The sequence below is a fragment of the Rhea pennata genome, chromosome 1 (genome assembly GCF_028389875.1).
Source record: "Rhea pennata isolate bPtePen1 chromosome 1, bPtePen1.pri, whole genome shotgun sequence".
NCBI classification, from domain to species: Eukaryota; Metazoa; Chordata; class Aves; order Rheiformes; family Rheidae; genus Rhea; species Rhea pennata.
The window spans coordinates 54,302,787-54,322,510 of record NC_084663.1 but is presented as its reverse complement, the minus strand read 5'-3'; the positions used below and the strand labels follow the sequence as shown (position 1 = coordinate 54,322,510).

Genomic DNA, 19,724 nt, shown 5'->3' with positions numbered 1-19,724 from the left:
TTGGATAGCGCCTTTGTAGGCTAATCCCTTCGATTAATATGCTGACACTGGGAACATCTCCTTCCCGTTCCAGAACAAGCCCAGTCTCCTGCCAGAGCGCAGCTGCAAAGAGATGCTGGCAGGCGCGAAAGCTGGGAAGAAGGTGTCTACGCTGTTTGCTCAGAAACAAAGGGTTTATCGGGATGGGGGAAAGCGAGAAGAATGTGGCTCCTCTGTGTAGAAACACATGGTGCACTGCAAAGATGAACAAGTAGCCTACCTTGCCTCTAGGTCTCTGATCTTCGCCTTCATCTTCTCACCCTCTTCACACTTCTCACCTTGCTGCTGGAACACGTTTTGGGGGACCGCTGCAGGAAATCCTCTGCAAGAGATTTCTTTTGTGAGGCCTCTTCCCTTGTACTTGGATGCTGGGACGGCAGTGGAATTACCCCTGTGGAAGAGCTGCTTCTGAGGTCCTCTGAATGCCCACACCAAAGCGATGAGGGGGGGAAGCCTACAACACCCAGGTTTAGAGCTGTCTAAAAATGGAGGTGGTCGATACATTGTGCATATCGGAGGAAGATGATTGACTCTGGGTGAAAGGACACTTCTGGGAAGAGCAAATTCGGAAAAACACAACACTCACTCCCCACGACTCCACTGCCACTGGTGGTGCAGAGTCTCAGGGTGACTGGTCTCCTGCCACTGGCTGCGATCAGGTGCTGTCCTCTGCCTAGAGATGGGAGAAAACGATCCATGTCAAGCAGGCAGACCTGGGAACAGAGTGACAACTAGGACCTAAATTTGGGAGGCGTAATCTGGATCCAGACTGGCTTTATGCCAGCCCTCTGTAACGAGGCAAGGAAACTCGGGGATCAAAGGTGACTAACTTGCTTTATATCTGAGTGGAGGCCCAGTGTCGAGGAACCTTTGCCTCACATCAACCTAAGTCTCAAACACAAACTGCTCCGGAATAAAGCTCCAAGGTTGGGAAAAGGCCACGAGTGAGTTCAAGGAAACACCCACACCCTTCAGGAGCATACACACATGCCAGGGATGACCAGAAGCCTTTCCAGCCACATCAGCTCACCTCCAGGCTTTTGCGGAGGACACGGTTTATCCGCTGAACTCAACAATTCAGTATAAAACCTGGACTACGTCAGCCTTTCCCCGCAAAACAAAGGCGCTCAGAGATGTGCCCCCAAAGCCCCGCTGTCTGGCATCTCTCACACTGCTTGGACTCTTCTTTCCAATCTCTCCTCCCTTTGCAGCCGTTTAAGAGCTGCCTCACCCTTTGGAGCTGCGTTGCATGGATCACAGGGCACTGACCGGCCCTGTGCCTCCAGCGTGGAGCTCCACAGGCCAGGGGCAAGGAAACACAGCTTTTGCTGGCAAAGGTCACGGGCAGGAAACGTTTCAGGCCCTCGTTGCAGCCCCCAAGGAACGCTGTAGGGATCTGCAGAACGATTTCTCCACAAGGTTGGCTCTATGGTGAAACTTGCTCCAGTCAGCCGAAGAAGCCCCCGCGTGCAGCGTACCTGCCTTCTCCTTCTGGAGCCCTCTCCACAGGGTCAGGGCCCATTCCTCTTGTTTCAGGCATCCAAACTTTGCTGTGGGAAGAGTGATCAGGTTTACGGTTGCATTCAAAGCAGCAGAACATGTTTGCCCAGATGAGTGGCAGCAGAAGGGAGAAGACGACTCAGGCACACGGGAGCACTTGAAACTCCTGCAAGTGTCAGGTACTTTTTTGCTTTCAGAAGCCAAGGTACAAAGTCATTTCTGCTATAAAGAGCCACAACAAGCCCTTCTGTTTTTCCAGGAAAAGACGCCCTTGCTTTTCATCGCACTCATTAGCATGCCTCCCCCAGCCAATATATTGTGGAGGGTTGGCCTCAGCCCACAAGATCAGCCGGAGCAGTTTCAGTTTCAGCGGACTCCAGGCTGTCTGTGGTCTAACCCCTCTGCAACAGCCCAGCTGTGCCCTTCTGGGCTGCTCTCAGCCATGGCCAGCACTTCGCTCTTTGTTGTTGCTATAGATTTTGGCACCGCCTACAGCGGGTACTGTTTTTCCCTTGCTTCAGGGGTAGGTCAAATCCGCCAGGTGTTCTGGGGAGCAGAGCACGGGCTCAAGACCCCAAAGACACCTACCTGTCTCCTTTGCAAGGAGAAGCAGGAGGTCAGGAAGGCTGGTGATGTTAATCCCCCCGATTTATTCCTTCCCTCCTTCTTGCGAGTATCCCAGCCACTGTGTCTAGCTTCTGTGCTTGTCTCACTCTTAAGAGGGCAGTTACCCCAATGCAAACCCCTTGCGTGCCTCTGCACACGACCCCAAGGGCCCTCAGAGCTGCTTTTGCCACCCAGCCTTTCCCAGATAAAGCCTGCGTGGCTTTATCTTGAGGGCTGCTCTTGTTAACGGAGCCACGACCTGCTGACAGAAGGATTTGGATAGAAATGAAAGTCCATGTCACAACATGACAGAGTTCCCAGATGCCACTCGCATGCCCTAGTAACAGACCCTGATTTGCCCTCCAAGACAAACCTGTGACAGAGGCAACTCAGTGCCTGGCTTTGACAACAGAGCCACATACAAGAACTAAATTTTGGTCTGCCTGGCAGAGCAGAGCTCCGATCTCCAGGCTTGAGTGTGTTTCAGTGTCACTCCCAGCAACACTTCCGATTTTTCCCTTGTCTGTGCATAGTCTTCATTGTAAAGAATCACATTATCTGCTGCAGCTCTCCAGAAATTGTAGTCAAGTCTCCACAGAGTCACCCCAACATCTTCCCCTCCTAGCTGTCAGTCCATCAAGAATGGAAGAAACGAACAGAAGTGTTGCAGCCAGTGAGAACATGTCCACTGAAGTCCTAGAGAATGCACAAGCCAAGCAACCTCCCTCCAGTTCCTCATCAGCCCACAGGGAAAGAAGTCTCAAGACCAAAACTCTTTAGGGCTGTGCTTTGCGAGGCAGGTGGTTTTGTGAGTCAGAGAACAGGGCAGTGCCCACAGCACAAATGAAATACACTGAAATTCAGTGTGAGGTGTGTACCTTATGCGATGCAGATCGCAGAGCATCAGCAAGCTGCCTCTGAGTTCCCAGTAAAACCCACCCAGATTCTGGTGCCAAATCAGAACCCTCCTTGTACCTGGCATGTTTGTAGCCTCTTCTATCTAACCAGCCCTGCCAGAGGCCACATAGAGTTGACCCACAGGGCCCGCTTCACTGCATGTCTGCCTGCTTCTCCCAGCAGGCCAGAGAAGGGACTGTAGCCATCCACAAAGCATCAGTGCCAGCCAGTTGCAGATCAAAGACCTGCAAAATGACTGCTGTGGCGCCATCCCCCTCTGTGGGCAGGGCTCAGCAGAGCCCACCCGAGACCTGCGGAAAGCACTTCTGAGTCTTGCCCTTTTCAGGTTCCCACGCCTGGGAAAATGTTCTGCAGACAGCATGCCCGGAACCAAGGCAAGGCAGTGACTGCGTCACCAGGGTCACTGATGAGACGTTGGTGTTCCTTCTGCAGCACATCTTGTTGCTCATTGTGGGATCCCCATGTGAGCCCTTGGGCTCACTCCCACCAGACTGGGGATAGAAGGAAAAGGCCTGATAAAAGGTATCTGAAGGGTGGGAAGATGCAGTGTTTGCAGAGCTGGAAAAAGCAGAGAGTGAGAAGGCCAAAAAGCTGAGGGAACTGCGGAGAGAGCATGCAGGGAGGTGGTAGCAGCAGGGAGAGGGAGAGAACGGGATCCCTCCACTCTCCACCAGCAGACAGATGCCCTCTCTGCACCCACATCCCGGTGGCAAGCTATCATTTCTTCAAGAATCACAGAATCACAGAATCGCTAGGGTTGGAAGGGACCTCTGGAGATCATCTAGTCCAACCTCCCTGCTCAAGCAGGGTCCCCTAGAGCATGTTAGACAGGGTTGCATCCAGGCGGGTTTTGAGTATCTCCAGAGAAGGAGACTCCATAACCTCTCTGGGCAACCTGTGCCAGTGCTCCGTCACTCGCACAGTGAAGAAATTCATCCTCACATTGAGGCAGAAATTCCTGTGGTTCAGTTTGTGCCCATTGCCTCTAGTACTTTTGTATGGAACGATTGAAAAGAGTATAGCCCCATCCCCTTGACACTCTTCCTTCAGATACTTATACACATTGATAAGATCCCCTCTCAGTCTTCTCCAGGCTAAAGAGGCCCAGCTCTCACAGCTGTTTCTCACAGGGCAGGTGCTCCAGCCCTCTGATCATCTTTGTAGCCCTGCACTGGACTCTCTCCAGTAGCTCCATGTCTCTCTTGTACTGGGGAGCCCAGAACTGGACACAGTACTCGAGATGAGGCCTCATCAGGGCTGAGTAGAGGGGCACGATCACCTCCCTCGACCTGCTGGCAACACTCTTCTTCCTAATGCACCTCAGGAGACCATTGGCCTTCCTGGTCACAAGGGCACATTGCTGGTTCACGGTCAACCTGTCATCCACCAGCACTCCCACGTCCTTCTCTGCAGAGCTGGTTTCCAGCAGGTCAGCCCACAGCCTGTACTGGTGCATGGAGTTATTCCTCTCTAGGTGCAGCACCCTGCACTTGCCCTTGTTGAACCTCATGAGATTCCTCTCTGTCCGCCTCTCCAGCCTGTCCAGGTCTCTCTGAATGGCAGCACAACCCTCTGGTGTGTCAGCCACTCCTTCCAGCTTGGTATCATCAGCACACTTGCTGAGGAGCCATTCCGTCCCTTCATCCAGGTCAATGAGGAAAAAGTTGAACAGGATGGGACCTAGTACTGAGCCCTGGGGGACGCCACTAGCCACAGGCCTCCAACTAGACTCTGTGCCACTGGTGACAACCCTCCGAGCTCTGCCTTTCAGCCAGTTCTCAATCCACCTCACTGTCCACTTGTCTAACCCACACTTCCTGAGCTTATCTAGGAGGATGTTACAGGAGAGAGTGAAGTGACATTTCTTTTCCCTTCCTCCTCATCAGCTCCTTCCCTCCTTCTCACAAGAATCCCTGACACCATCATATGTCCCCTCAGGGCTTGCCTAGCTCATAAGAGGGCAATTCTCACAATGGTTTGGGTAAGATTCACTGTCACCCCAGAAATATTTACAGGTTTTCCCCTCTTTGGTACACATTCTTTCTACATAGGCTCACATCATCTGTTGAAACATTCCAAAAAATGAAAAACGCTTTGGCCCACAGGAATGAGGCTACTGAAAGATGCAGACAGTGTAATTTCTAGTCACCAGACCAGACTCACCCCACTTCTTTTTCCACCTCCTTACACCTTTCTGCCTGGTCAGCACATGGGGTCTTCAGGTATGAAACCTCGCTCTCCCCCCCGCAGCCTGCTTGTTGCCACTGGCTGCCAGCTGGTCTCCTGTGGAAAAAAAAGAAAAGGGAATTTGTACAGGGAGGGAAGAAACCCTCGTACTGCCAAGAGCTGCTTTCGACAAGACAGCCCTCGAGCAGAGGCTCCGAAGCTGCCCCTACACTCGTGAATAAAGCAGAGCCAGAGCGGAGGCTGCAGGGCACATGCTGGCCCAGCACACGCCCGGGCACAGTTTTGGCACACACGAGCTAGCACTCTCCCAGGTGGTGCCTGGGACAGCATAGGCCAGGGCTGGCCAGAAACAGGCAGATCCGAGCAGTCGTTCGGGCTGGATGAAGGGGGTGGCGTACAGGGAGAAAGCCCCAACAACAACCTCAGCCCAGAACTGTAGAGGGGGAAACGGGATTAGGAAATGATCAATGCAGGGCGCTGTTTTGCAGAAACCACCATCGTAAGGTAGGCTGTGTTTTAACACGGTTGTATGTTCGGCAGGTAATTTTCATTTCTTCAGAGAAGGTTAGGCAGGAGGCTTCAAGGCCGGCTCACGCAGATCAAAGATTGAGCGGCTGCTGTGAGGGGCTGGGCTGCCCCTCTCCCCAGCACTTCCCCCTTGCCCTTCCACTGACGTGGGCTTTGGTGTTGTTCACACAGATTACCACTTTTAACTAGTTTACAAGTTTTCAGCCACATCAGCTCACCTCCAGGCTTTTGCGGAGGACACGGTTTATCCGCTGAACTCAACAATTCAGTATAAAACCTGGACTACGTCAGCCTTTCCCCGCAAAACAAAGGCGCTCAGAGATGTGCCCCCAAAGCCCCGCTGTCTGGCATCTCTCACACTGCTTGGACTCTTCTTTCCAATCTCTCCTCCCTTTGCAGCCGTTTAAGAGCTGCCTCACCCTTTGGAGCTGCCTTGCATGGATCACAGGGCACTGACCGGCCCTGTGCCTCCAGCGCGGAGCTCCACAGGCCAGGGGCAAGGAAACACAGCTTTTGCTGGCAAAGGTCACGGGCAGGAAACGTTTCAGGCCCTCGTTGCAGCCCCCAAGGAACGCTGTAGGGATCTGCAGAACAATTTCTCCACAAGGTTGGCTCTATGGTGAAACTTGCTCCAGTCAGCCGAAGAAGCCCCCGCGTGCAGCGTACCTGCCTTCTCCTTCTGGAGCCCTCTCCACAGGGTCAGGGCCCATTCCTCTTGTTTCAGGCATCCAGACTTTGCTGTAGGAAGAAAGATCAGGTTCATCCATGGGGCTATGGCTGCAGAACATGTTTGCCCAGATGAGTGGCAGCAGAAGGGAGAAGACGACTCAGGCACACGGGAGCACCGGAAACTGCTGCTGGTGTCAGGTACTTGTGGCATTTGGATAGCGCCTTTGTAGGCTAATCCCTTCGATTAATATGCTGACACTCGAACATCTCCTTCCCGTTCCAGAACAAGCCCAGTCTCCTGCCAGAGCGCAGCTGCAAAGAGATGCTGGCAGGCACGAAAGCTGGGAAGAAGGTGTCTACGCTGTTTGCTCAGAAACAAAGGGTTTATCGGGATGGGGGAAAGCGAGAAGAATGTGGCTCCTCTGTGTAGAAACACATGGTGCACTGCAAAGATGAACAAGTAGCCTACCTTGCCTCTAGGTCTCTGATCTTCGCCTTCATCTTCTCACCCTCTTCACACTTCTCACCTTGCTGCTGGAACACGTTTTGGGGGACCGCTGCAGGAAATCCTCTGCAAGAGATTTCTTTTGTGAGGCCTCTTCCCTTGTACTTGGATGCTGGGACGGCAGTGGAATTACCCCTGTGGAAGAGCTGCTTCTGAGGTCCTCTGAATGCCCACACCAAAGCGATGAGGGGGGGAAGCCTACAACACCCAGGTTCAGAGCTGTCTAAAAATGGAGGTGGTCGATACATTGTGCATATCGGAGGAAGATGATTGACTCTGGGTGAAAGGACACTTCTGGGAAGAGCAAATTCAGAAAAACACAACACTCACTCCCCACGACTCCACTGCCACTGGTGGTGCAGAGTCTCAGGGTGACTGGTCTCCTGCCACTGGCTGCGATCAGGTGCTGTCCTCTGCCTAGAGATGGGAGAAAACGATCCATGTCAAGCAGGCAGACCTGGGAACAGAGTGACAACTAGGACCTAAATTTGGGAGGCGTAATCTGGATCCAGACTGGCTTTATGCCAGCCCTCTGTAACGAGGCAAGGAAACTCGGGGATCAAAGGTGACTAACTTGCTTTATATCTGAGTGGAGGCCCAGTGTCGAGGAACCTTTGCCTCACATCAACCTAAGTCTCAAACACAAACTGCTCCGGAATAAAGCTCCAAGGTTGGGAAAAGGCCACGAGTGAGTTCAAGGAAACGCCCACACCCTTCAGGAGCATACACACATGCCAGGGATGACCAGAAGCCTTTCCAGCCACATCAGCTCACCTCCAGGCTTTTGCGGAGGACACGGTTTATCCGCAGAACTCAACAATTCAGTATAAAACCTGGACTACGTCAGCCTTTCCCCGCAAAACAAAGGCGCTCAGAGATGTGCCCCCAAAGCCCCGCTGTCTGGCATCTCTCACACTGCTTGGACTCTTCTTTCCAATCTCTCCTCCCTTTGCAGCCGTTTAAGAGCTGCCTCACCCTTTGGAGCTGCGTTGCATGGATCACAGGGCACTGACCGGCCCTGTGCCTCCAGCGCGGAGCTCCACAGGCCAGGGGCAAGGAAACACAGCTTTTGCTGGCAAAGGTCACGGGCAGGAAACGTTTCAGGCCCTCGTTGCAGCCCCCAAGGAACGCTGTAGGGATCTGCAGAACGATTTCTCCACAAGGTTGGCTCTATGGTGAAACTTGCTCCAGTCAACCGAAGAAGCCCCCACGTGCAACATACCTGCCTTCTCCTTCTGGAGCCCTCTCCACAGGGTCAGGGCCCATTCCTCTTGTTTCAGGCATCCAAACTTTGCTGTAGGAAGAAAGATCAGGTTCATCCATGGGGCTATGGCTGCAGAACATGTTTGCCCAGATGAGTGGCAGCAGAAGGGAGAAGACGACTCAGGCACACGGGAGCACTTGAAACTCCTGCAAGTGTCAGGTACTTTTTCACTTTGAGAAGCCAAGGGACAAAGTCATTTCTGCTATAAAGAGCTGCAACAAGCCCTTCTGTTTTTCCAGGAAAAGACGCCCTTGCTTTTCATCGCACTCATTAGCATGCCTCCCCCAGCCAATAAATTGTGGAGGGTTGGCCTCAGCCCACAAGATCAGCCGGAGCAGTTTCAGTTTCAGCGGACTCCAGGCTGTCTGTGGTCTAACCCCTCTGCAACAGCCCAGCTGTGCCCTTCTGGGCTGCTCTCAGCCATGGCCAGCACTTCGCTCTTTGTTGTTGCTATAGATTTTGGCACCGCCTACAGCGGGTACTGTTTTTCCCTTGCTTCAGGGGTAGGTCAAATCCGCCAGGTGTTCTGGGGAGCAGAGCACGGGCTCAAGACCCCAAAGACACCAACATGCGTCCTATTCAACGAGAAGAAGGAGTTCAGGAAATTTGGTTATGATGCTGTGATGAAATACAACAGTTTGCCCTGCAGCGAAGCTCACAAGTGGTACTTCTTCCAGAACTTCAAGATGAACCTGTACAACACGGTATGTAGAGTGGTTGTTCTAATATAAGCAAAAGGCTTCATAAGCCTTTTCTTTATCCTACAATTCTTTTCCAAAACTGTTATACCTGACAGCACTGCTCAGAGAAGTCAAACACTCCTCTGTAGCTGTTGGAGTTGCTGCATCAGCTATGTCAAAGGCTTTGACCTAGACAGACCCTCTGACAGTAGATGGAACTCTACAGGTCTCAGGCTGCAGGGAGTGCTTGGAGCCTCTCAGTGAGGCTTGGGCTGATGGTCAGGTCTCCTGCAGAAGGTGTGCTGTTGTTGATGAGTTGTGTCATCAGGTAAAACATTTGTGGGAAGAAGTCGGTAGGTTGCATAGCATCCATGAAAATGAGCGGGAGATAGCGTATTCTTGGAGACAATACAGCTCCAGGAGTCCCAACTCCTCACAGCAGAGGAGTTGCTGAAGGGCTCTGTGCCAAGTGAAAAGGTACATCATAATGCTGTAGAAGAAGGCTGGAAACTAGTCACTTCTCATGGGAGGAGAAGGGTCCTTACTCCTTCTGAAGACTTGCAATTGAGGTACAGGTTTAGTGCCCTCCAGGCAGAGGAGGAGTTGAGCATGGCTCAGGGAAGCAACTGGGCTAACAGACCCTGTGCCTTGTGGGAACACCTGGAAGAAGCAGTGAGTGATTGTTGTGTGTGACTTCCTGCTGCAGGTATCAGAGGCATCTATCTGCTGACCTGGCCTCTTCTCTAGAGAGGTTTGCTGTCTGGCAGGGACTCAAATATGAAATGTATATGGGAGTATAAGGAAGAATTTCTTTACTGTGAGAGTGACAGAGCACTGGAAAAGTTGCTCAGAGAGGTTGTGGTGAGATAGACAGATTTTTCCAAATTAACAACTGGCTGCACTGCTGGTGTTAGCAACAGGGTTTTGGTTTCTACGATCATGGGACCGTTTGAAGATCAGCAACTAATGGGGAGAGATGGGATCCACCTCACTAAACGGGTACATATGTCTGCCAACAGGTTGGAGAGCCTGATAAAGAGAGCTTTAAACTAGGAAAGATGGGGGATGGGGAGAGTTATAGAGACAGGGTAGTGAGCAAAACATGGCTCAAATCAGGATGCCTCCAGTGGGGAAGTGCATATGAGACATGGCTATGAGGGATCCTCTTGCACCCCTCGTGGGAAACCTGCATGCTCGATTACCTCTCTGAAATGCCTGTACACCAATGCACGCAGCATGAGGCATAAACAGGAGGAACTGGAGATCTGTGTCGACACAGGGCCTTGATCTCATTGCAATTAAAGGAGACGTAGTGGGATAGCTCACATGACTGGAATGCTGCCATGGATGGCTATGTGCTTTTAGGAAAGACAGGCCAGGAGGGCCAGGCGGTGGATTTGCTCTTTATGTGAGAGAGCAACTGGAATGTATTGAGCTCTGCCGAGGGGTGAATGAAGAGCAAGCTGAGAACTTATGGGTAAGGATTAGAGGGCAGGCTAACGGGGTGACACTGTTGTAGGTGTTTACTACAGGCTACTTGATCAGGAAGAGGAGGTTGATGAGGAAGTAGCCTCACAATCACAGGCCCTGGTTCTCCTGGGGGGCTTCAACTACCCTGATATATGCTGGAAAGACAACATAGCTAGGCACAAACAGTCCAGGAGAGTCCTGTAGAGTACTAATGATAACTTTTTGACACAGGTAGGAGAGGAGCCAACAAGGAGAGGTGTGCTGCTGAATCTTGTACTAACAAACCAAGAAGGACTGGTTGGAGATGTGAAGGTTGGGGGCAGCCTTGGCTGCAGTGACTATGAGATGATGGGGGTTCAGGATCCTGCCTGGAAAAAGCAAGCCAATATTAGTAGAATCACAACCCTGGACTTCAGGAGAGAGGACTTTGACCTCTTCAGGGACCTACTTGGAGGAATGTCATGGGTTAGCGCCCTGGAAGAAAGCGGGGTCCAAGAGAGCTAGCTAGTATTCAAGCATGACTTCCTCCAAGCTCAAGAGCGGTGCAGCCCAAGGAGAAAGTCGTCCAGCAAAGGGGTAGGAAACCTGCATGGATGAGCAAGGAGCTCCTGGCCAAATTCAAACAGAAGAAGAAAGTACACAGAATGTGGAAGAGGGGACAGGCCGCTTGGGAGGAATATAGCAACGTTGTCAGAATATGCAGGGATGCGGCGAGGAAGGCTAAGGCCCAGTTGGAATTAAATCTGGCAAGGGATGTTAAGGACAACAGGAAGGGCTGCTTCAAATACATCAGTAGTAAAAGGATGACTAGGGAAAATGTGGGCCTGTTGCTGAGAGGGATGAGGGCCCTGATGATGAAGGGTACAGAGAAGGCAGAGTTTCTACTGAATGCCGCCTTTGCTTCAGCCTTTACTGCTAAGGCGAGCCCTCAGGAATCCCACACCCTGGAGACAAGAGAGAAAGTGTGGAGAAAGGAGGACTTTCCCTTGGTTGAGGAGGATTGGGTTAGAGATCATCTATGCAAACCTGATACTCACAAATCCCTGGGCCCTGATGGGGTGTACCCACGAGTACTGAGGGAGCTGGTGGATGTTATTGCCAGGCTGCTCTCCATCATCTCTGAAAAGTCATGGAGAACTGGAGAGGTGCCTGAAGACTGGAAGAAAGCCAGTGCGACTCCAGTCTTCAAAAAGGGCAAGAAGGAAGACCCAGGAAACTGCAGGCCAGTCAGCCTCGCCTCTGTCCCTGGAAAGGTGATGGAACCGCTCATCCTGGATGTCATGTGTAAGAATGTGGAGGAAGAGAAGGTGACTAGGAGTAGTCAGCATGGCTTCACCAAGGGGAAATCTTGCTTAACCGGTTTGATAGCCTTCTGTGATGGAATGACTGGCTGGGTAGATGAGGGGAGAGGAGTGGACATTGTGTACTTCAGCAAGGCTTTTGACGCTGTCTCCCATAAGATCCTCGGAGGTAAGCTCTGGAAGTGCAGGTTAGACGAGTGGACAGTGAGGTGGATTGAGAACTTTGTGAAAGGCAGAGCTCGCAGGGTTGTCATCAATGGCACAGAGTCTAGTTGGAGGCCTTTAGCTAGCAGTATCCTGCTCCTTGTTGTGCGGTACTAGGTCCAGTCTTGTTCAACTTCTTCATCAGTGACCTGGACGAAGGCACAGAGTGCCTCCTCAGCAAGTTTTTGCTTGTGGCAAAAACTGGGAGGAGTGGCTGATACACCTGAGGGCTGTGCTGCCATTCAGAGAGACCTGGACAGGCTGGAGAGGCGGACAGAGAGGAATCTCATGAGGTTCAACAAGGGCAAGTGCAGAGCCCTGCTCCTAGGGGAATAACTCCATGCACCAGTACAGGCTGTGGGCTGACCTGCTGGAAAGCAGCTCTGCAGAGAAGGACGTGGGAGTGCTGGTGGATGACAAGTTGACCGTGAGCCAGCAATGTGCCCTTGTGACCAGGAAGGCCAATGGTCTCCTGAGGTCTTCTTAGGAAGAAGAGTGTTGCCAGCAGGTCGAGGGAGGTGATCGTGCCCCTCTACTCAGCCCTGGTGAGGCCTCATCTCGAGTACTGTGTCCAGTTCTGGGCTCCCCAGTACAAGAGAGACATGGAGCTACTGGAGAGAGTCCAGTGCAGGGTTACAAAGATGATCAGAGGGCTGGAGCACCTGCCCTGTGAGAAACGGCTGTGAGAGCTGGTCCTGTTTAGCCTGGAGAAGAGAAGACTGAGAGGGGATCTTATCAACGTATACCGATACCTAAAGGGAGAGTGTCAAGAGGATGGGGCCAGATTCGATTTTCAGTGATGCCAAGTGACAGGTCAAGAGGCGATGGGCCCAAACTGAACCACAGGAAGTTCTGCCTGAAGGTGAGGATGAATTTCTTCACTGTGCGAGTGACAGAGCACTGGCACAGGTGCTCCCTCCCACCCAGGGAGGTTGTGGAGTCTCCTTCTCTGGAGATATTCAAAATCTGCTTGTATGTGATCCTGTGCAATGTTCTCTGAGTGTCCCTGCTTGAGCTAGATCATCTCTTAGAGGTCCTTTCCAACCTCAACCATTCCGTGATTCTGTGCCTCCTTAAACAAAAAACTGCCCTGATCTGGAGCTTAGCAGAGAGATCCAGAGAGCCGTCCTTTGGAGTTCCCTGCCTCAGTCCTTTGCAGAGAACAAAGCTATTTGTCCGCTATTTAGAGAAGCTTGGCAGTTTCAGCATCACAAGGAAGGCTCTCTCCTGTTATACACTTCTCTTTGGCCTGTCTCTCTTCCCCTCACTTGATATGCTGAAGCTGATTTCAGGGTTTCTAGCTCTCTGCCAAAGACGTCATGGCCATTAATTCTCTCTGTAGGCTCTGTGCTAGATCAGAATTGTTCACAGCTTTTTCTTATTCTGTGCTTTCAAGCAGACATCATGCTATCTTAGGGACTGCTTATCTGTGCTCCAGGTTCCCACAGGACCTCCCATAAGCCTTCCACCATTTCTACATTTTGCCTGTTGAAGTTAACTTTTCCTTAATGTCACCACCTATTTTTACCAGCTTGCTTTGGCTTTGTTTTTTTATTTTACTTTGAACAATCTCTGCACTGGTGTTTCTCCATTTCAAGTGTTTGCACTATGCCTTGCTTTCTACTAGATGTGTGCTTGAAAACATGGAATAAATCAGAATGCAGGGCCATGCCCAGAGAAGGTCCCATGTCTGCTATTTGGCATCCTCTAGTGCTAAGCAGCTAGCTTCAAACTGGAGGTGGGTGGAGGTGCTGTGTGGAAGGCCTCTGGGAAGTCTTCTGTCTCCAGGAAAGTTAGGAAAGATGTGATCTGCCACAACATCTGTGTAGAGAGGTTTTGGGGGAGAGAGGGGCAGCTGGGGAGATTTAGTTCACCAAATGTTGAGGCAAACTATATTAAAAAGGGCTCAGAGACGGGAAAGGGGAACAACAGTTCTTAGACTTGTCTGTAGTTACTTATGAAGATCCCTCACACCCCATGTGTTCATGGACAACACTGTCACAGCTTCCACATATACACCCTCTGATAACTGATCTAGGAATAGTGAAAGGAAACAAGATTATAAGCAAGGAATTGATGAATGAACAGATTCCTTTTTTTCTTCAGTGGCTACATCTCCAGAACACAACTAATCTCACCTGTCTTCACTGTGTTATTTAAGCCAGGCAGTCCCTGCAGCTGCCTGTTTCTTTCTGTTGGCCATAAAGGAGCCCTGGCGGATGGAACTGATGATCCAGTTGATGATCCTTGTTGTGACTTGGGCTCTCTTTCATGGGTGCTGAGGCAGAGCAAAGAGAACTACATACAGTAGAGGCTGGCTCCCCAAACATCTTTGGATACAACTTCCGCTGTTGCTAGACAGAACAGGCAAACGGAGACTGACGGAGGGAGTTTTGGACTGCTGGGAGAGATGAAAATATTTCAGAGCAGCCATCTGCCTCAAGCTTCAGACAACTCAAGTATACGCACAGGAAGACACATTAAGTCCATAAATCAAGAGGACACATTAAAGAGGAACTGTCTGTGTCAAAGCAGAAGGATATTTGTTTACGTATGTCCAGTATATATTTTGTTAACTCCATACATAAAAGTATAGGAGCAACCAGAAAGCTCTCAACTCCATATACATATGCTTGGGAAATGTATGGTAGCATCACAGAGATGGTGCAGTTCTCCCCACTGCTGTTTCAGGAGAGTCTATGAGGTGTTTATAAAATTTGGCCCAAGAAAAACAATTGTCATATCAATCTCATTAGTATTTTGCCTATTGGTTCACAGATGTTATGAGTAAATGGTTTGGTAGCTGATCTGTGTCGATTAGAACGCAGTTAGCCACATACCAAGCCATTTCTAGCTATTTACTCAGATTTAGAGAAACAATCTCACTCTGCACTATGTTTTGTGCAGTGCTTGGTATGGAGGGGACAGGTCTATTACTAAGGCTGCCACATGCAACACTGTGACATTTTTACTGTTTTATCTCATTTATAGAAAGTCACTTCTGGCATGGAACTGGAAGCAAGCAATGGAAAGACACTTCCTGCCCTGACAGTCTTTTCCGAAAGCCTCCGCTACATGAAGGACCATGCCATGGGCACCATTCAGAATGCCTCTTTCCAAACTGTCTATGACCATGAGGAGGTCACCTGGGTCATTACCGTCCCAGCTATATGGAGCGCTGCGGCCAGGCAGTTCATGAGGCTGGCAGCAAAAGAGGTAAACGCGGTAGTTACCCTATTTCCTCAAATTATCTCCAGAGAATTCTTTATCCATCCAAGTAAGGGAAATCCTAAACATTTAAATAATCTGTATTTTAAATTTAAGTCTGTTGGGGAGAGGAATTTCCGGTGCCAGGAAGGGGGTCCCCAAACTGGCAGTCACGACCACTCTGCCATTTCCTCTGCCAGGAAGAAATAAGACCAAAGAGATCAGTGATGCAAGAATCGGGCTGACATTCTGGTAAGCCGCTCTGTGGAGAAGGACCTGGGGGTCCTGGTGGACAAGTTAACCATGAGCCAGCAATGTGCTCTTGTGGCTAAAAAGGCCAATGGTATCCTGGGGTGCATTGGAAGGAGTGTTGTCAGCAGGTTGAAGGAGGTGATCCTGCTCTGGTGAGGCCAGATCTGGAGTAGTGTGTCCAGTTCTGGGCTTTCCAATACAACAGAGAGAGAGTCCAGCATAGGGCTACAAAGAAGATTTTGGGACTGGAGCATCTCTTCTATGAGGAAAGACTGAGAGCTGGGCCTGTTCAACCTGCAGAAGACTGAGAGGAGATCTTATCAATGTGTATAAATACCTTAAGGAAGGATGTAAAGAGGATGGGGCCAGACTCTTCTCAGTGGTGCCCAGTGATAGGACAAGAGGCAATGGAAACAAACTGAAACACAGGAAATTCCATCTGAACATGAGGAAAAACTTTACTGTGAGTGTAACAGAGCACTGGAACAGGTTGCCCAGAGAGGTTGTGGGATCTCCTTCCCTGGAAATACTCAAAAGCCATCCAGACAGCATCCAGGGCAACATGCTTTAGGTGACCCTGCTTGTGCAGGGGGGGTTGGATTAGATGGTCTCCAGAGGTCTCTTCCAACCTCAGCCATTCTGTGAAGCTGTTACTCCAGCATGGCGGTTCCTGCAATGAGAACAGGTTCACTAGCACATGACTTTCATGCAGCAGCAGAGGAGCCACAATCTTGCTACCTTTCCTGAACTGACAACTCTCTCTTGTGGTTTCAGGCAGGATTCATCTCTGATGTGTTTTCTGAGAAGCTGATTATTGCCCTGGAGCCAGAGGCTGCATCACTCTGGTGCAAACAGCTTCCACAGGAAGGGTTTATGGTAGATAGCAGTGACAATAAAAAGTTTGAAGACTCTCCAGGGATCCAGTATGCTGTTGTTGACTGTGGAGGTAATATTTTTCCCGTTCAACAGGTACCATGTTTACTATGTGCTAAATTCTGAAATATCTGACACAGAGAACTCCAAAGAACTGAGGTGAAATCTGAAAACTTGGACTCTTCTGCTATGGTTGTCATAGGATTTTTTTCTCTTAATTTCTCACTTAATGAAAGGCCCTAAGGAAGAGACAGAAATGGGGAAGAATGAATAGGACTGCTAAAGATCTGATCGAAGGCAAAGAGAAGACCTTGAGCATTTAATGTCTTTAGGCCAGAGATTTGCAGCAGGATCTCCTGCCAGAGTGCCAGGCCAACCTGCCCCATAGCCCAGTGGCAGCCACCATCACATACCCACATGCCGTTGTGGAGTTTGAATTTACGTGCTCCTCGCTAGGAACAAGAGTATTACCCAGTGAGTAGATCAAAGAGATTAGCCAGCAGGCCCTATATGGTCATCAAAAATATTCGATGGAATACTTCATAGCAGTTTCTTGTGGGGGGTTGGATTTTTTTGTGTAATACATAAATTTCCTGCCAAGAGTAGTCTGGAGATCCTGAACAACTATTCAAGAGGGATCAAGAGCATCACAGGTTTCTCAGAGTCCCTCTAGCACAGCTCATCTTAATTCAGAGCTTGTATATCAAAAGGCAGGAGTCAGCTAAGTGAGGCCAGTCTCAATTCATGATCAGAAAGGAGATCAGCTTGTGCACAGAACAAGTCAGAGCATCCAGCTCTCATTAGCAATTCCATCATCACAGGCACATTAAGAGACCAGACTTGTAAGTGAAAGGTCTTAAATTTAGAAAATCTGAAAGCATAGAGCCAAGAAAGGAGGAGTGAGGATGAGAAAAAACAAATGCAGCAAAAAAGCACATTTGGGAACCAGGTGTTTAGAAAACAAGACTACATTCAGTGAGAAGTAATGACCTCATATAATTTAACATCTTTATTGCAATTTAACAGTCTCATGTAATTTACCAGTTTTCTAACAGCTAATTTATTTGTCTGTGTGTGTGTGTAGGTGGCACAGTAGACATCACAGTACATGAAATCCAAGAAAATCATTACCTTAAAGAGTTACACAAGGCATCTGGAGGTGGATGGGGAGGCAACACGGTAGATGAAAACTTCAGTGCATTCCTCAAGGAAATATTCAGTGATGGTGTATGGGATGAATATGTAAAGAGTCACTCTACAGAATTACAACAAATGATGTACAATTTCAGTCTACAGAAATGCTCTGCTCATAGAGAGGAGGTCTACATACGCTGCTACTACAACTTGACCAGACTGGCAGAGAGCAAGAAGGATATCTCCCACTTCTTCAAAAAAGTAAAGGGAGCTGCGTGGCAGGATGGGACAATCATGATCACATACGAGAAAATGAAAAGCTTCTTTGACTATAGCACCAAAAAAATCATTGGTGCTTTGAAGGAAATTCTTCAAAAGCCTGAGACAGCTAAGGTCCAGTACATTTTGCTTGTGGGAGGCTTTGCATCCAGTATCATCTTGAGGGATGAGATCTGTCAGGCCTTCAGCAATAAGTATCATATCCTTTGTCCAGTAGAGATGCAAGCAGCCATTGCAAAAGGGGCCGTTTTATTTGGAGCCGATCCACAGACTATTACCTCAAGAATCAGTGCTCGGACATATGGCGTAGCAATAACTCAGAAATTTGATCCTGCTATCCATGATTTATGTAAACGGAGAGTCTCCAAATCTGGTGACTATGTTTATTGTGATGATCTCTTCAAGAAATTGGTGGGAATTGAGGAGTCAGTGAATATAAATGAAGTTGCCCATTATACTTTCTATCCAACAGAACCAGATCAGACAAGTGTAGACTTTTCTTTCTATTGCACAGAAAAGCAGGATGCTCAGTATATAGATGAGGAAGGGCTGGAACTACTTGGCTCCTGCAGGGTTCCAATGCCAGACACAAGGCTGGGAAAGATGCGTGAACTCAAGCTGGAGATTAAATTTGGGCTCACTGAATTTAAAGCTACAGGTACTGATGTTACTTCCAACCAAAGTCAGACAGTTATGATAAATTTTTTAGCTGTGTAAATATTCAATTCATAGACCAGCAGGGACAGTAACTCAAGGGACAGAATGGCTCAAATTGGAGGTACCAACTACTACAACAGAAAAACCAAATAGACCTTAAAGTCCATCATCCAGCCTTTTGCTCACGCAAGTAAACAGTTTACTAGTGTGATCCCCTGGTGCCTTCTATTCTGCCCTCACTAATCACCCTTTCAGTCCAGCATCCTACTATGGGCTATAACTGAGCGGAAGTTTATCTGCTCTTTTTATCTTTCCCTTTTAGCTTAGCCCTGTTGCCTCCCTGAACATGATAGTCCACACCACCAGTATAAGGACCTGTACTCTGCCTATATTTGATGTAAAGCTTCTGCACTAGTGTTTAGCTTCCTCATATACCAACTCATACCTATTTCTTTTAGCCCAGTGTCTTCTTTCAGTCACATTCTCTTTTCCTCTGATCTCATGACTCTCTATCTGGAGTTCAGGTTTAACTCTTTAAACTCTGACCAGGAGTTTAAACTGTCCAGGAAAAAGCTGTTATCCTGCAGTCTGATTTAGTTGCACAAATTCCCATACCTAAGAGCCCGGCTAATTTTGAAAAGATTTTGCATTAGCAAAACATTGAGTCTGCATCAGAACAGATCCACCACCTAATCAGGCCTTAAAAAGATCATTATTCTCTACTTGCATGTCAGGGGTATAGTGATTCTCCCATGAACTGTCCAAATGCAAATACTCGCTTAGCTGGATACATTGTATTAAAATTCAGTGTTGGAGTCTTTATTAGCTGTAATGACTGTGTTAGAATCACTGCTATCAATGTACTTAATGCTGCTAAACATTAAGGCGGAGGATTAATCTGTACATATACTTTATGATACAGAGAAGCTGAACTGTTTTGAATACAACATTGCATTTGTTTTTATGTATAAAGCCTTAAATCTTGCATGTAATAAAACTTAATTCACAGCAGAAGCCTTAGTAGGTTTCTACTGTGTGAGATGCTACTTACCTGTAATCTGTAATAAGGACCATCCAGGGTGGCAAGGAGCCAAGAAAAGACACGAGTTACACCCTCCATTCAGCTATTTTTGCTTTATTTTGCACTGCTTAATTTCATCTAGGAATACAGGTGTGAATAACTTGAGCAAATGCTTTCCCCAATGAATTTACAGGTCTGGCTGAAGCCAGGAAGTGTCTGCTATTGCAGAAAAGTTCTTTCTAAAATGAATAAACTCCACATTTAAAAGTCTATTCACTCAGTACAACTTCTCACTGTTGCAGTTACCCTACAATTAGATCTCACAGCCCAGTGAATTAATGGTGCAAAAGAGCAGCAGCAGAAGGACCATTTCCCTCCTGATGCTGAGGCTATGTTGCTGAATGCTGGAAAAGGGGAGCTCTTCTGCTTC

General features: G+C 49.0%; 1 protein-coding gene across 1 annotated transcript; it reads left to right on the top strand.

Annotated features, from left to right (window-relative positions):
- Nucleotides 1-8,632: 8,632 nt before the first annotated feature.
- On the top strand, nucleotides 8,633-18,333 carry LOC134136721 (heat shock 70 kDa protein 12A-like). The gene is made up of 4 exons (XM_062568697.1): nucleotides 8,633-8,920; nucleotides 14,863-15,087; nucleotides 16,105-16,276; nucleotides 17,288-18,333. Exons 1-4 carry the CDS (start codon nucleotides 8,639-8,641, stop codon nucleotides 18,331-18,333), a joined length of 1,725 nt encoding a protein of 574 aa, XP_062424681.1. The 5' UTR covers nucleotides 8,633-8,638.
- Nucleotides 18,334-19,724: the final 1,391 nt, after the last annotated feature.

What these genes read in the sequence shown, in the direction of transcription:
- LOC134136721 (XM_062568697.1), top strand. Translation starts at nt 8,639, where the DNA reads ATGGCCAGCACTTCGCTCTTTGTTGTTGCTATAGATTTTGGCACCGCC. An exon ending in TGAGGCTGGCAGCAAAAGAG is followed by an intron (nt 15,088 to 16,104) that starts GTAAACGCGGTA and finishes TTGTGGTTTCAG; the next exon opens with GCAGGATTCATCTCTGATGT. An exon ending in TGCTGTTGTTGACTGTGGAG is followed by an intron (nt 16,277 to 17,287) that starts GTAATATTTTTC and finishes GTGTGTGTGTAG; the next exon opens with GTGGCACAGTAGACATCACA.